The sequence below is a fragment of the Myotis davidii genome, unplaced genomic scaffold (genome assembly GCF_000327345.1).
Source record: "Myotis davidii unplaced genomic scaffold, ASM32734v1 scaffold200, whole genome shotgun sequence".
In the NCBI taxonomy this organism is placed as follows: domain Eukaryota; kingdom Metazoa; phylum Chordata; class Mammalia; order Chiroptera; family Vespertilionidae; genus Myotis; species Myotis davidii.
This window is the reverse complement of record NW_006293700.1, coordinates 7,546,221-7,563,126: the sequence shown is the minus strand read 5'-3', so window position 1 is coordinate 7,563,126 and position 16,906 is coordinate 7,546,221. Positions and strand designations below refer to the sequence as shown.

The 16,906-nt window shown below is 43.6% G+C and overlaps 1 protein-coding gene across 1 annotated transcript in view; it reads right to left on the bottom strand.

Annotated features, from left to right (window-relative positions):
- The window catches only part of FER1L6 (fer-1 like family member 6), a 102,022-nt gene extending 85,887 nt beyond the window's left edge, over positions 1–16,135 (bottom strand). The window contains 7 exon segments of the mRNA XM_006767370.2: positions 160–316; positions 1,509–1,587; positions 4,975–5,037; positions 8,335–8,466; positions 8,561–8,615; positions 11,245–11,365; positions 16,058–16,135. Coding sequence (XP_006767433.1) covers positions 160–316; positions 1,509–1,587; positions 4,975–5,037; positions 8,335–8,466; positions 8,561–8,615; positions 11,245–11,365; positions 16,058–16,133 — 683 coding nt within the window. The 5' untranslated portion in view covers positions 16,134–16,135.
- Between the last annotated feature and the right edge of the window lie 771 nt (positions 16,136–16,906).

Genomic DNA, 16,906 nt, shown 5'->3' with positions numbered 1-16,906 from the left:
CAGACACATCTCGATGCCCCAGATAGAGCAGAATCCCATGTGGATAAGTTATAAACTTGGCCATTCTCGTGTATCCATAAGGAAAGGGAGGGAGGGAACGAGACATGGAAATGGGAACATATCATTTCCATTGCCCAGCCCTGGATGAATCTGTCTCACTTTTCTATTTGTTCCTCGGCATCGGAGATTTTCGGGTTGGTCTTTAAGATGTCGCCTTTCCCAATCACGCTGATGTCACACTTCAGATACCCCTTCGTGCCAATCCTGATATCACCAGGGTCTGTGAGCAGGGCCCACTTGTCACAGAACTGATGACCTGTAAAAGTGTCCTGACAGCTCAGATATCCTGCACAGATGGACCCAGCCCCACCCAATTCTCTACCACACCCAAGATCTCCCGTACTCTACTGAGGGATTACCTCATTTGGGCTATTTCCAAGTCTCATGCCACTTCCCTCTCCTCCTTTCCCACCTGTCCTTTACTTCCCATCCTCTTCACCATCTTTTTCTCCAACTGGTCACAAGTATTTGGGAAGCCTTTCAACCTGATAGAGATGCCCTAGCCAGAATTCTAGATTTGATGAAGTAGGAGGACATTAAAGGAGTATAGAAGTCACATATTATTTCACAGGCCATAAATGTGGCTCATGGATTTTTTTGTTTGGCCTACCCTGGAAGTCCAAACTTCAAAATCTCATACAAAAACCTATATTTCTGGCTTATCCCAAAACAAACTGTTAGACCAGGCAATACAGAGGGCACATTCCACATGACAGCTGAAGGTAAAAGAGCTGAGTAGATGCCAATCCTAATGGAATTAGTAGAGTGAATTCAAACTCACATGACCTGGACCCCTGGACATGGGAGTCTGAATTACAGTTGAAGAAAAGAGGACTTTCATGAAAAGATCTCTGTTTATTGTTGGCTTTATTACTTATTAGCTCTTGACCTTGGACAAATTACCTAGTTTCTCTGAGTTTTACTTTCTTTTAAATCAGGGATGATAATGATTATTACAACAAATCCTTATATGGCATGCCACAGTCATTATTCTATGCTGGGTCTACACTAAGCACTCTATGTATATTTATTAACTTAATCCTCCAACCACCCTATGAAGAAAGTACTGAGATAAGAAGCCAAGTCATTTGCCCAAGGATGCACAGCTAGGAAAGAGCAGAGTAGAATTTGAACCCAGTCAATCTGGCTCCAGAGCCCATATTCTTCAATTTAACATTTTCCTATCTTTGTTGACGCTGTCTCACAGCACTAAATGAGACAGAATTTGTGAGAATGGAAAAAGCTGCTCAGAAGTATGGACATATAAGATAATTTTGTCATTAGATCTTAAACTGAGGAAAAGAGCCATATCTTACTCAACAGTCTATAATTGGTGCTCAGTGTTACTGAACGGATGGTTAAATGGATGAGTGAATAACTGAGTTGACCTCCAGGTGGGGTAAACTGGAGAAGAGTAAGAGAGCTACGAGGACGCAAGGCTTTCTTACCAGGCTGGTTGTACACAGTGCCCAGGTCCACTTTGAAGGCGCCGATCAGGATGCTTCCTATCAGCTTGTGATGAAAGACCTGAGGAGAGAGGGAGCAGTGAGCCCGGAAGAACTACATTTCTTTTTTAGGATAAACCTGTGAAATGGGTTCCTGACACCTCAAAGAGCATCCTAGGCCTTGACCCTTGTCTGACCTCCACTCATCTCTGAAGCACAATGACATTTGGTCACCAAAAACTCAGGGCTGTAAAGGGCATCCAGAAGTACCTCTTTCTCCCAGCAGGTTTCCAGCAAATCCTTTATTAAAAAACACTTAACAAATCTCACTGTCTGAGCGTTCTTTTTTTTTTTTAAACCAAAATCAACTTTTGTGCAGCCAACACTTCAACATCCATCTTTGCCTGTTGAAACTTCACTCATCCTCAATACCTAGAGCAAATGCTGCTTCCTCCAAACAGCCCTCCCTGATTCCCCACAGCTGAAAGTACTCCCTTTTTTCCACTAACTCACACAACACTTTGCTCACAACTTTCTCAGACAACTCATCACATGAAGTTTTGGACATGTACAATCGTTAGAACAAGGGAGATGGCCATCCTCAACATTTCCTCTAACCAGTAGACAGCAGAGGGCCTGGCTGGCTGCAGCAGCACATCTGAATGCCGATGCTATAAAGATGAATTTAAGTTCTAAAGGAAGGTGTCAGAGCTGGCCCTCGGTTCAGAAACAACATTGTCTGAGACACTGCTGAAGATTCAGGAGGAGTTTAACCTTAACCCAGAAAAGGGAAAAGAGGAAGGGCAGCGGTAACTTCGTGTCTTCAGATCTTGGAAATACTTCCATGTAGAAGGGTAGGTTCCCAGTGTAGCTCCCAATTTACGGGAAGAGAGATGTCAATTCACCATAAGGATAGTTTTTATAATAGAACGTCTTAGTAATGGAATCACTAGAAGTAGTAATCTCCCCATCACTGGGTATAATCAAGCAGAGTCCAAGAACCTCATGTAATGGAGGTGGTAGAGGATTCCTGCACTGACTGGAAGTTGCATTAAATGACCTCTAAATTTTCTTCTAATTATAAAATGCTATGAGTCCCTTGAATCAAGGACAGTTTCCTACTCTCTTTTACCCACCATGTGGCCTTGTTCATAATGGGTGTTCAATAAACACTGAGTGAATTAATGAATAAGACCGATTGAATGATGGATGAATAGGAGACTTTTGTAGCTTGTGAACAGCTCCTCTGGGAGAGTCAATAAGAAACAAACTCAACTGACTTCAAGAAATGGAGACATGACAGCCTTTCCCATCTCCTTTTTCACTCCTCCTTCCCTGACCAAACTTTGCACAGATGTGAGAGAACTGAGGGGAAGCAAGGACAACTTGGCTTGATAAAGGAGTTATTTAAGGCCACATACGCCAAGCTCATTCCAACCCATCCATGCTTGCAGTTGCTAATGTGGCTTCCCAAAGGCCTGAGCAAGAACACAAATCTGACTCAAGCTATTCTCAGGTCAAAGGTGTCTGGGTCCCAGTGGGGTGATGGGATGCAAGAGCCCCAAACAGATCTTTAAATAACACAGGAGGCCTCCTCAAATCATCCACCTAGTGTGAGTGCCAGGCAACTGGTGTGGTCAGGCATTAGACTGCCAGAACTCTGGAGCATCTCACACACAGAGTGCTGGGGACCCTGTCAGGGGAAGATGGTCTTTGGCGCCACCAGGGTCTGCTACAGCTGTCTATCCCAATAGCATCTGCGTATAGCACTCCCTCCTTTTTCTCCCATGTTGAATGTATTCTGGGCATGCTGACTTATAGTTCATGCACTAGCAGAAAACTTGTATTAAATTCTCCCCCCTCAAGGGAAGTTTTCCCTTTATAATCTTTGTTCTCTGTCCCAAAGGGTTATTTAGGCAGACCAAAGTAGTCTCTTCTTGTAAGTTAGGACCAGAAATAGGCAATACCAGCTTTGATTCTCTGTCTAAAAATCCACTTGGCCCACAGAGAGTCATGACTCTTGTCTATGATACAGTATAAAAACCTAGCTATTAACTATTTATCTGCAATCTAGACAGACTCTTAGGAGCCTGAAACTCCCAAACAGGTCATTGGCTGAGCTATGTAATATAACAAAGTCCTGGGCAATGTCCCAGGTCCCAAAATATCTCCTGCACCACTTGTCATCGTGCCTGGAATTTAAACATGAAGAATGTTTGGCTCTTGATAATTTTTCATTCTTCAAGAGTCACATTCTTCAAGTGCCCCTGGGAAAGATAATATAATTTCACTATTGCCTAAGCCTCATGCAGGACTGATATATAACATGTGTGTGTGTGTGTGTGTGTGTGTGTGTGTGTGTGTGTGTGTGTGTGTGTGACATAATATTAAAATAAAGATGAGCAAATGATAAAGACAGGCAAGGAAGTCTTCAAGACAAGTTTGCCATCTTCACAATTCTTATTAGAGTTGGTGTCGCTGTTAGGAAAACATTTCCTCATTCTCCACACATTTTATGTTGGCGTATAAAATAGGAATTCTGTCCTTTCAGAACCATTTGGAAGACAGTATGTTCCCTGCAACCCCCCGACCCTACCACTTTCAAGCATGAACATCCTACTATCCTCTGCATGGGAGAAGCAACAATTTCTCAAACTGGTGAGAGAGATGCAGTGTGCCGTCCAGTGGTCCCTGTCCTTTTACAGTGGTATGAAGTTGGTAATGATCCTGTGTGTATTCTCCCATGTGAACTAGTACAGCTTCAACTCAGCACTTTCCCTTCCCATTCCTGTCCTCCAGGTGGTGGGCCAACCTGGCTGGACCAGAACGCTCTCTCTGTCTGTACTCTTCAGGATAGATCTGTGGAGGCAGGAATTCACCTGTCAGGGCTAAAGAAGGGTCTATGCAGCAGACCCAACCCCCCACGGGTAGATCTGGAGGTCTACACTCAACAGCAACTAACTACTAAGAAGCCAAGTGGTAACCACTTGCTCCAAATCGCATCCTCTAATCCAGCATTACTGATGCATTTGGTTCCTTCCTGATTCTATTTCTCTGTTTACTACTAACTAGGAGGGGAAGGGATGTGATTAATTATCATTAGTGTGGAGATCACTCCAAGAGAGAAGCACTAACATTTGCTTCAGAAAAAGAGAAACCAATTCAAAAATGGCAATCCACTGTCATATTTTTCACATTCCCACATTAGTACACTACACAATTCAGTTCATGATGGCTTGACAGTAGATCACAACTTGCTTCCAACAAGCACAGACTTTCTTAAAAAGGTTTTCCTTCTGGAACTCCTCTATTCTGTTTATTGCAAGTTCTATCCTGTTGGTTTCAAACTCACCAGCTCACACTCGCCCCCCTGAGTCTATCTTCTAAGCAGGCTGTGCTGCCCTAGAGAACTCCCAATGCCTAGAGTCTCTCCCACTCCCCCCACTCCCACCACCAGTCATATACTCACCGAGATTTTGATGATCTTGTCAAAAAGATGCACTTGAGGCCCAATGAAGTCGAAGACAAAGTACTATAAAACATAAAGTTCATTCTGACTTTAAATCTCAGCCTTGCATTTAAGAACCTTGTCCCTGGAGTAGATTTACATCTGTACTGTTCTAACCAGCTGCTACATGGGCCTCAATGGCATGAATGTATATATCATCAATGGATTGGCCATACCCTTTGGAAGGTCATTTAACTTGTTTTCAATTTTTTTTTAACCAAAAAAATAAAGAATGCCACCAACCACATCTTTGCACAGGATATATGTGAGTTTTCCTCTAAAATGGACATGGGAAGTGGGATTTTTGGGTCATGGTTTATTTTATATGCATGTAAATATTTAGTAAATAGCATGAAGTTTCTTTCTGAGGGAGCTAAACCATTTGACATTCCCACTGGCAGCATATAAAAATAGCCATTTCTCACACCTATGCCAAGCCTTTATATTGTCAAATCTTTTATTTATTTCTTTTTACCTACCTAGAATGATGGGTGAAAAGAGTATCTCAGTGTGGAATATAGTCAATAGTATTGTAATAACTATGTATGGTGTCAGGTGAGTACTAGACTTATTGTGGGGGATCACTTTGTAAATTATACAAATGTCTAACCACTATGCTGTGCACCTGAAACTAATATAAAATAATTTTGAATGTCAATTGTAATTAAAAAATAAGTAATAAAAATATTTTTAAAAAGAGAGAGACATGCCTAGAGTCATAAAGCTAGTTACTGGTGGGCCTGGGACCAAATCTGTGTTCTCCTGGAATTATCACACAAGGGGTTCAAGGACTAGACATTTCATCATCTAAACTTCAGTGAGGACTTTCCAAATGTGGGGTCATATGATTCTAAGGTACAGAAAACTGGAGTGGTGGTGTGTTGGGTGTTTTGTTTTGTTTTGTTTTGTGGATTATAGAGGTAGAACTAGGAAGTCGTTTTGTGAATTATTTCTTTTCTTTTTTATTTTTTTGAGCTGCAGGATGGAGAAATGACCCAAGGATGTTAGAGATGAACATGACAGCAGTAGAAAGAGAGAAGTAACCTCTAACAGCCTGTTTTTTGCTTGTTTGTTTGTTTTTAAATATATTTTATTGATATTTTACAGAGAAGAAGGGAGAGGGATAGAGAGTTAGAGACATCGATGAGAGAGAAACATCGATCAGCTGCCTCCTGCATGCCCCCACTGGGGATGTGCCCGCAACCAAGGTACATGCCCTTAACCAGAAGCGAACCTGGGACCTTTCAGTCCGCAGGCCGACGCTCTATCCACTGAGCCAAACAGTTAGGGCTAACAGCCTGTTTTTAATGGGCAAAAAAGAAAAACCAAAATGTGGAAATGGAAAGATGACATCATGTATTATAATGAGACCTTCAAAGTGGCCGTCCTTAGGTATCAATAAAAGGTTACAGCATTTCCAGTGCCTTCTGTTTAGGAAAATAGAAAAATGTGTAACATTTCAGGAATTTTTATATGTATATATGTTCAAATTTTTTAAGAGTTTCATGTTCAGAATTTATTTTATGTGCAAAATTCACTTACCTGCCAGTCTTCATTCTCTGATATATGAGATGCTGTGGGTTCCTTTGGACCAATAAATTAGTTCCAATGTTTATTGCCTTCTGCTGAATCTCACATTTCAGACCCAACTGCCTCACACAGGTTCCCCAGACTGCCGAGCCCACACACATTTCTAGCTGGGAAATATTCCCCAGCCCCTACTAACCAGCTCCTTCAACACCTGATGAACTTTGGGCTTGACAACTAGGGTCAAACGCTGTAATAAATGTTTTCAGTTCAACTGTAAGACAGATTTTTACTTCAACTTCTATGTTTTTGCGTGATTACACTTGGGCCTAAGTTAATGTCATTTAGACCCAGGACTTGTATGCATAACGCAGATATGAATTATAATCATTAACAAATTTGTAGAGCTTTGCATCAAAGCATTTTCACGCACATTATTTCATATCACAACCATGCCAATGTTATAGAGGCAGGGAGAGGACCAGAAAGAAGACAGCTGCCACTGCTATTCCCGATAAAAGGCTCAGAGGCAGGAGTGATAACGAGGAAAGGAGTTAACAGCTCTAATGGGATTTGGGTATTTCCTATGCATTTCATTATCCATGCTCTCCTGCCTTCCTTTTCAGTTACCACCGCCACTGGGAAAGTAATTAAGAGTTTACTGAATGTTTTGATAATTCATGATGTCTAAGGGAAAACAAGCACCCTCGAACACGATTGGAGTATGAATGGTTACCTCTTGGGAGGGAAATCTGGAGATATCAACATTTTAAATGCTGTTCATGTTGACCAATGTCACCCCAATAAATTTATTTTAAAATTTCTTAGTTGCATATATTTGTCCCAGTCACGCCATGTAAATATTATTATAAGTAGTGGCCAAAGACTGAAAGAAATTGTAATATCCATCAATGAGAAATTGACTGGCTTAGTACATTACAGTGTATCGATGCAATGGGAAACTACAGCAATGGGCAGAAAATGAGACTGAGCGGTACATTCTGATTCGGGCTCATCTCCAAGACACATTGGTTGAAAGAGCAAGGTCCAGGACAGCGTGTATAGAATGCTACCATTTGGTGACAATATTTATTTGTATTCTTAGTGCTTGCCCAAATTGTCTCTAAAACAGTATACAAATGCCTGGTGAGAATGGCTGCCTCTAGGGAGGAGACTAAGGGGTTAAGGATCAGAGATCAGTGGGACACATATTTTTCACCAAATAGCACTTTATACTCTTTGTATCTGTCACCACTTTTTTTTACTGTCTAATCTTTTTCCTTTCAAAAGAGAATGTAGTGTGTTTAATATTTATAAGCTTCATGTCTCTCTTTGATGTATTCCTTTACAATTTTTACATTGCTTAGGAAAATATGACTATTTTACTTTCCAAGGCAGCATGACTGTTTCAAAACTAGTAATTAGATTTACAATGCCTCTGCTATGCAAAAGAGTGTGTATCTTCTCACTAACCAACATCCAACACATTTTTAATATAAACCTAGAGCTTATAATGGATGAAGATAAGCTTATACGGAATAAGGAAATGGGTCTTACTAAAAATCTAGTAATGTATTTTAAATGAGTGGGAATTTCTTACCTATCCTTTCCATTATCTTTTTGTTTAACTTTATGGACTGTCTGTTAAGGAGGCTATGAGAGTTTGCCATGGGCTTAGATGAGTGATGGGAAGCAGTCATGAGGGCACAGGCTTTCTATTTGGCTCAAGAACACCAGAGAGTGGCAGCTGAGAGAGTGTTGATGGAGAGGGTATTGGGGACTCCCATGACTTACTTCATTGTAAAATGGGCTGTTGGTTCCTTCCTTCACTGTGCTTTGCTTCTTCTCATCCCCGACCTCAATGATCACAACTGGGTCAATGTTTTCACCCACCAGTTGGCGGGCTTCGGTGATGGTTATGGCAATCTACAACACAAAGCAGCGTGTACGCACTCTGGACCAGGCTCCTCACTCACACAAGAAGAACTGGGGAAGCTGGTAGGAAGAGTCAATCACTTACTTGATAACTTTGGGATCTGACTTCCCCATCATGGATCTTAGTCAACAGTTTTGATCTATTAAAAGAAAGTTGAACATATACATTTCATCAAGTAAGAATATACTTGAGATCCATAAGCCATGTATTATTTCCCTATGTGTTTCTAAATGCTTTTATTTATGTCATATCACATATTCTCTTTACATCTCTGGGGGAGATAAGTATAAATGGACAAGTGACAATCTCTCTCTGACTCAGTTTCCCCATCCTAAAAGTGGAGCTAATAATAGCACTTACCACATGAGGTGATGGCTACAATTTAATGATATAATGCATGTAAACGTTTAATCCAGGACTTGGCGAGAATAAGTGTCAACTCTTATTGTTAGTATGATTATCAGTATTATTTATTTTTTATTTCACAGAATGAAAAACTGAGATTCCTCAGCAAGTCAGTGGCAGAGCTGGGTCTCAATAAGGATGTGCCCTGTCTCCTGTCAGATCCTTTCACAGGACCACTTTGCCATTTCCACTAGATATAACCATTCTGAGTTTCGTGATTATATCCGTTAGATATAACCATTCTGAATTTTGAGATTGAAAGAATTGGTAAAAGAGAAATTGGAAAGAACAGCCAAGCTTCTATCTCAGTGAAATTTCACATTCCAGACAATTTCCTTTATTTGGACTGTCATAAGTAATTGAAAACAGGTGTGCCACACCTGGATTTAGAGATTGGATAATAGTAGAAAGAGATGAAGAATTCTTATAGTCACAGAAGCAGCAACAGGCAGGAAATGAACTGTGCCTGAGTTCCTTTTAAATGTATTCTCTTGCCTTCTAACAAAACCATCATGCATCTCGACTTCATTCCATTTCTTCAGATAATTGAGTCCAGTAGAGAACAGAGTAACTAGCAAAAAATCTCAAGGCTTTAGAGTCAAACTGATTTGAATTAGAATACTTTTTCTCCCTAATTTTGTGATGTTAGCCTTAATTTCCTCATTGGAAAGTAGAAATGATCATTTCTACCACATAGGGGTAGAGGAGATAATGCATGTAAATATCAAAAGATAGATGTTCATTAATAAAATGGCAAACTTATATCAATAATTTACTATGTGTAAGCTATGTGATTTCCTCAGTTAGAGGAAAAACCATGATGAATTGGCCATCCATCATCTTGACCCTTGCAAAGCTAGCAATCTATTCAAGAGAGAGGACCAAAGCTTAAAGAGAACTAGAAGGTGTAAAATGTGTCATATTAAAAAATGAATCAGAGTTCAAAAAAGAGACAAATTCCTGAGAGCTGGATAAGCAACAGAGACTTCACCACAGAGGCTGGATCTGAGCTGAGCATTGGTTGGTGGGTAGAATTTCAACTGATGGAGAATGCTCTGACCAAGGAGAAAAGTCTCTACTCCTTACTTTTTTCCCTGCCTTCCTCCATTCAGTGCTATTATCCTGGTGAAATAAATGGCAAGTGATCCTTTAAAAGATACTTAGAAATAATTGACATTTCCCCTATTCAGGGCTTGAGGGTGGTTGTCATGGTGCAGTGTATGGGGGAGGAGATATTGCAGCATGTTCATACAAATTTCATGTCTTCTGTTAAAGGTCAACCTCTGAGATAGCACCTTCTCCCTTTTCCATTGGTCACCCACCTCTGCCCATTACATACATACACTGCCTTCCTGCCACAGCCTTGTAATAACAACTCAGGATCTGCCACACAGGGAAGCACTAATTTTCTTTGAGAAAAAAAGATGGGATGGCATGAAGAATTACCATGAGTAAGAAATTGACATAAACAAACATGGTACACTGAAAGCATTGATAGTTCCAACTACTGGCTTCCTTACATCCATGATATTGTGATTTGCATTGGCCAATAGAATGCAGCAGAAATGACTGGCCGACTCTATACCTAGGCCTCGAGAGACCTGTGTACTTCCACTTTCTCTCAGAATTCTGCCATCACCCCCATTGCAACAAGCTCAGATTAGCCTGTTGGGGGATCTGACACCACATGGAGAGCCTGGTGGTCCTAGTTGAGGCAAATCTGGACCAGCCTATCACCAGACACCCCTCAGAATGAAATCAGCAGAGCTGACAAATGGTCATAGATACGCAAGTGATTTATCTGGCACCAATAAAACTACCTAACTAATTGGTAGACTCATGAACAATCATTAATGTTGATTATATGAAACCCCTGATTTTAGGGGTTATTTGGAAACATCAATAGCTGACTGATACCACAAATCTCATGCAGAAGGCCAGTTTGTTCTGACTTTTTAGCTGGGTTGCCTAAGAACCGCCTTTTCATTTGGGACAGACACGAAGCTAAGACATCGAGGGTATTAATGAATTCAAGAGCAGGTGAAGGGCAGCTCCTGAATCTGTCTCCTGTTGCTGCTGTCGTTCCTGAACTATAAGGGACATAAGGACCTTAACTCAGGGGATTTAAGACTGGAGCCTGGTACAGCCAGGACCCTGGCCTGCTGAAAGGGGGGGGGTTGGCTGGGATCAGGAGGCCACAGAGAAAGCCGGACATGAGGACATGGCACCCGGTCTTCCTTAGGCCTTTGGCTCCTTGCAGGCTGTGACTAGGTGCTATTCTCTGTCCCCTCGAGCCTGCGGGGGTACTTGGCACAGGGGACGGGCTCCCAAATGTGTGCTCACTGCCCGCATCAACACTGTACCTTCTCTTTGGAGGAGCTGAGGGGACAGGAGTGATGGACGCATCATCATAAATCAAATCTCCTCTCAGTCCTTCCTGCGGAGAAGGGCCCTCCTGTGGTGCTTCTGCTTCACCTTGACCATCTAGAAGAGCAAAAAAGAAAGAAAACCCTGTTAAATATACATGTTGTAGTGACCTGAGCCTCCATTCTGTGTCCAGTGCCATGCCACAGAGATACAGGGAACCATTAGATACAGCCTTAGTGTGTGGTATTTGTTACAGCAGTCATAGGAAACGAATACACGCGTTAAGACTATTTTCATGAATAGATACCCAACAGATTCTTTATAACAACTCCTCCCTCACCAGAAGGATTCTGATTTAATTTATCTGGGATGTCAACTTGTTTTTAATTCCCCAGGTCATTCTATTGTGTAGCAAATCTTGAGAACCACTTTTCAACCAGGTTTTCGGCAAAAAGTAAAGAGTGGATGGAACAATCTCTTACACAAGATACCTAACTCCAAAAGGTTTGGGTTCAAATCTCAGCTCTGTCACTTTCTGGCTCCAAGATTTGGGGGAAGTTACTTAACTTCTTTCAGCCCAGTTTTCCTCTTCTATAAAGCAAGGCAATGCTAGCGTTAGCTACTCCATAGAGCTGTTAGGAAACCTGAATTAAGTATAGATAGCTCTTAGCACAGTATCTGCCAGGTGCATGGTAAGTGTTCACTGTGTGGATTTTAAGTTGAGTAAGTTACTCAGAATTCCATGGCATTTTCCCCTCCTTGCCTATAAAACAAAAGGATTAGATACGAAAAGTGTTTTTAAAGCTTTTAAAAGCAACATAATTCTTTCATAAATGTAATTTTATATAAAACTTCAAATATATAACACGAGTCCATTTCACCCAAGCTGTTCTATGTGCCATTGGGTGAAACTCCGGGCAGGGAACCTCCTGCAGGACCTCACCGCCCCCTCTTCAGGCGCCTCTGAAGCTGTTTCTCAGGACCTTGGACTCCACGGGACCCAACTGGTAAATTTGTCAGCTTAATTGTCTCTGAACACCTTCCAGTTTTAATGTATTTTGGTTCTCTGATTTTAATCAGCAACGAAGGAAAACGGTGCCAAATCAAATAACTGATGGGCTAATGGGTCCCCTATGTCAGAGGAGCTCATGGACATAAGCCTTTGTGGTGGTCAGTCGTTACAGAAAGGATGCGGAATGAATGCAGTCACCTTTGACTCTCCTCTCACTGTGGAAACAAGAGACAAGCCAGCCTGTGGAGACAGAAAGAACGGCAGCGCCCGCCTGCTCCTGTGGCAGCAGAAGCAATTAAGCCTTTCTCCCTACTTGGCCACAAAGGCCTCAAGGATGGGGATCAAATGTTATCCATGCAAGTTTCCAGTGACCATGCTTAGGTACCTACATATGCCAGACACTGTGCTGGGTTAGATGCCCAGGTTGGAAGGTAACAAAATGTGGACCCCCTCCCACTACATTACATGCTGAAGGGTGACACAGACCCAGAGGTAGAAAGGCAGTCAGCGTCTTCTAGAGCTTGTGTGCATGCATTCATTCATTTATTGAGTTACTACTCTGTTCTCTCCAATCTACTCACCATGGACCATCCAGAGTGACCGTCTTAAAAAATCCACCTCGTTTTGCTTCTCTTCTTAAAACCCCTCAGTGGTTTTCCACTGTCCTTAGAATAAAGCTGAAGTCCACTTATGACTCTGACGCTCTGCTCTGTCTGGCTTCCGTCCCCTCCTCCTGGGCCACGGGTCCCTCTGTCCCTGCCATCACTGCTTTCTAGTCACACAGGCCTATTTCAGTTCCTTCTCCCCGAACAAGCTCTCTCCTGCATGGAATTTATCTTCACAGACATCCCTCCTCTTCCTGCCCACCCCTTGTTGGGTTCCTTCTCTTCCTTAAAGTTTCAGATTAAATGTTATCGCCACAGAGAACCCTTCTCTGACGGCGCTGAAACAGATTCCCCAATAGTCTCCGTTTCAGCATGCTATCATCTTGATGCTACTTTCCTCAACTTCTAATGCAGTTACCTCATTAGCGCCCCATAGGTAACAGCTGGCCCATCCAGAACGGGCCCATTTGAGGACTTTTTTATAAAGGCGTGGGTGTGAGAAAGCCACAGAGGATTGTGCAGCTCTCTGGGGCTCACAGCAGCCAAGCTGTTACCACTCCGAGGCCCCAACAATGAGGAGAGAGAGAGCACAGCCCCCAGAGTGTAGAAAGAGAAGTCAGGTGCAGTCAAGCTTCCCTGCAAGGAGCAGCAGCCGTCCTTCAGTGGAGGGACACGGATCCTGGCCTCACTCTCTTCCCTCGCTCAGACCTCCTGCTGGGACACCCCACTGGGGAAGGAACCTGGGTCATGCAACCATAGAGGTTAGCCTCCTGGGACAGAGAACCGGTCCCAGGAAAAGGTGCAGAATAGATCTGGAAAGGCAAACGGAAGAGTCCTACATAGAGCTGTCCCCCTTCTAGACCATTACACACCCAGACCTAGCACGGCTCAACTCTCAGCAGGCATTCCATTACTATCTGCTGAGTAGATGAATCAATGGATGATCCTAATAACTCTTAGTTGGGTTACTAACTAATGGAGGCGTTAAGGTAACTGGAATTTTAGGAAATAAAGGCATGGCCTAGTATGCCTCCAAATATGCAAATATAAAAGCCACAGACTTTGAGAATCTCAGAACATTTCACCCAGAAAAGTCCGAACTTCCCAGGCCAGGCCAACAAGGAAAGACCAATGTGTACTCAGTTCTCTGGACTTTCTTTTGCCATCTCCTATAGGGTGGCCCCTGGCCAGCAGGACGGGTGCTGTGTACTTTCTAGGAGGGGCCTGATTCTCTCTGCCCTGTTTGCTTTGTGGGCTGAAGACTCTAATTAGAATGAGCCAGCTCCTTCGAAACGCCTGTGGTTGACTGCCCCAAATCTCTGCCAGCTCGTTCCTTCCTCCCCTGAGCAGTGAGGGCTAACTGGAGGGCAACTCAGCGGGTAAGAGAGCCCAGGCTCTGGTGTGAGACTGACCTGGGCTCAGGAGCCAACTTCTTCAAACTTATTAGCTGTGTGACTTTGGGCAAGCCACTCACCCTCTCTGAACCTCTGTTGTAAAAAAGGGGCAAAGGAATCTACATTTTAGAGTAATGAATGATGCATGTCAAAAGCAGAAAGCATGAGGGTCTAATTAATGTGTCATAAATAATACTATTTTTCAGCCCCAGCCAGTTTTGCTCACTGGGTTGAATGTCTGACTGTGGACTGAAGGGTCCCAGGTTCAATTCTGGTCAAGGGCACATACCTGGGTTATGGGCTCGATCCCCAGTAGGGGGTGTGTAGGAGGCAGCTAATCAATGATGCTCATCACTGATGTTTTTCTCTCTCTCTCTCTCCCTCTCCCTATCTCTCTGAAATCAAGAAAAAAATATTTTTAAGTAAATTCTCATTTTTCATAAGGCCCTTGTGCCTTATTTAAGCATGTGTCTCCAGAACCTACCACAGTGTCATAATTTCAGGGACACCAGGAAAGACCCCCAGCCTTTTCTCCCCATTCCCTGGTGCCTATAATTTAACTGAATAGACAAGTACTTCTATGAAGCTTTAAGCCTTGTCCCCACTTCAAATGTAATGCCTCTCCTATCTCGCCCCAGATGACTTGGACTCATTATTACCAACACCTTTAGTGTGAATAATTTTCATGTTATTTTATTGTAAGATTGGGTTCTACCTGAGGCAAGGAGCGGAGTTAGGTGGGGAAGAGCTACAGGACACCTGCTGTGGATGGCAGTTCAGGGTGAAGGAGGCCCCCAAGGGAATGACAGGGGTTTAGAAACGGCCCACAAAGCTGGCCTTGAACTGGTTGCTGTCAGAAGTCTCCCGGGGACCACCCCAGACCTGTCATGGAAGCCACTGTTCCTATTTGAGTCAATAAACAGGAATGTCAAGTGGACACCGGCCTGGCCTCTGCTGGCACAGCTCACCCTGTAACTCGGGCCTTGCTCTTTAGGAGAAGGAAGTAGCCCGTTGCAAGGACAGAAAGCCAGAGAGCCTGAATTTACCTCCCAACGTGACTGCTTCCCGGCTCTGTGCCTGCCATGGCGGGCCCGTGTCATGGGTCCGTGATCAAAAGGACTTCTCCAAGTTGGCTCAATGCTCTGCTGCTACCATCTTGAAATTCTTAATCATTTATTAAGACTGGCTTTGCATTTTGTCTTTCACGGGCCCTGCAAATTCCTGCAGCTGGCCTTCCCCACACTTCACTCGCTCTGCATCTCTGTAAACTGCTTTGTAAAACTAGGACAAAAACACCTACTGGTAAGATGATGGAGGAGTTAAATGAGACAATAAAGTCAGAGCCTCCCCCATAGCAGCTGCTATGCTCACTCTCATTTTCAATCTCACTTAATTCTCCATATGGCCATGTGAGGTCAACCCAACAACCCATGCCATGTCCGCTTGACAAAGGAAGAAACCGGGACTCAGAGCTGCTGAGTGGCTTATCCTGGGCCACAGAGCAAATGGGAACAGAAGCAGGAGCCTGAGTCTAGCTGCTGCTTCTTCATGGCTCCCTTTGCCCAGCCCAGCGGTGTCCACCTGCCCATTTGGTCCAATGACCAGGTGACCAGCCATCCTGGGGTGGACGGCCTTGGGCCTGCACCTGTGATTGGCAGGATTCAAAGACCCAGCAGGCAGCATGTCCTGACTCACTCCTATGGAGTGTGAACCCCATTTTCAGCCATGGAGGGGGCCACTCTGAGAGGCCCCCAGGCCCCAGGGTAGCAGTCAGCCCCCACCCCCACCAGAGCCTCACCTTGGGCAGCCTTGTTGGCTAGGATTAACCCCTTCTCTGCTTTCTTCTTCTTCTTCTTCAGCTTCAACCCAAACATCCCCTTTCTGAAAAAAAGAAGAAAAACTTCAACAGTCATGGTCACACTGAGTCATTCAGATGTTAGGAGAAAATAAACACGCACGCATACACTGACTTCTCTCGGAAGCCGGCCAGCCTCCTCATCCACCCAGGATGAGGATCCAAAGACAAGTGTCAGGATGACCCAACAAGGGATCCAGACAGCTCTCCTCATGCAGAAACCACAAAAACCCCGTCTGAACAGAAATCATAAAATAAAAATGAAAGAATGAAATCGTGACGTGCACCTACAATCCCACTTAAATGAGGCCTAATTCTAATACTAATAGCACTAGCTGGCATTTTTCCAATTCTCACTCACCTGTGTCACCCATGCAAAACAAATGGCATCATTTAATCATGATGTCAATACAGCAGCTTTCTCCTACCCATTTTACAGATGAGGAGCCAAGGCCCAGAGAGGGTAGGTGATGTTTCTAAGGTCGCACAGCTCCTAAGCATCAGAACTACCACCGGAATCCAGGTTTGCCTGATTTCCCCGAGCCCAGGCTCCTGTGTTTGGCCTTGAGCCGGCTGCTTCCTCTGAGCAGCATGGACACCCTTTCAGAGCCAGGCTCTCGGACCATTTCCAAGGTCAAGAGGCCCTGGAACTCACTGAGGTCACCCTGCAAGTACACAGCTAAGCTGACACATAGTAACCTAAGTGTCAGCTACGGTTACTATTGTTATTACTAGCCCTGAGTGGGAAGCCATTTGGGGGCCTCATCCCTGGGAAAGGCCCTAGTCCACTTC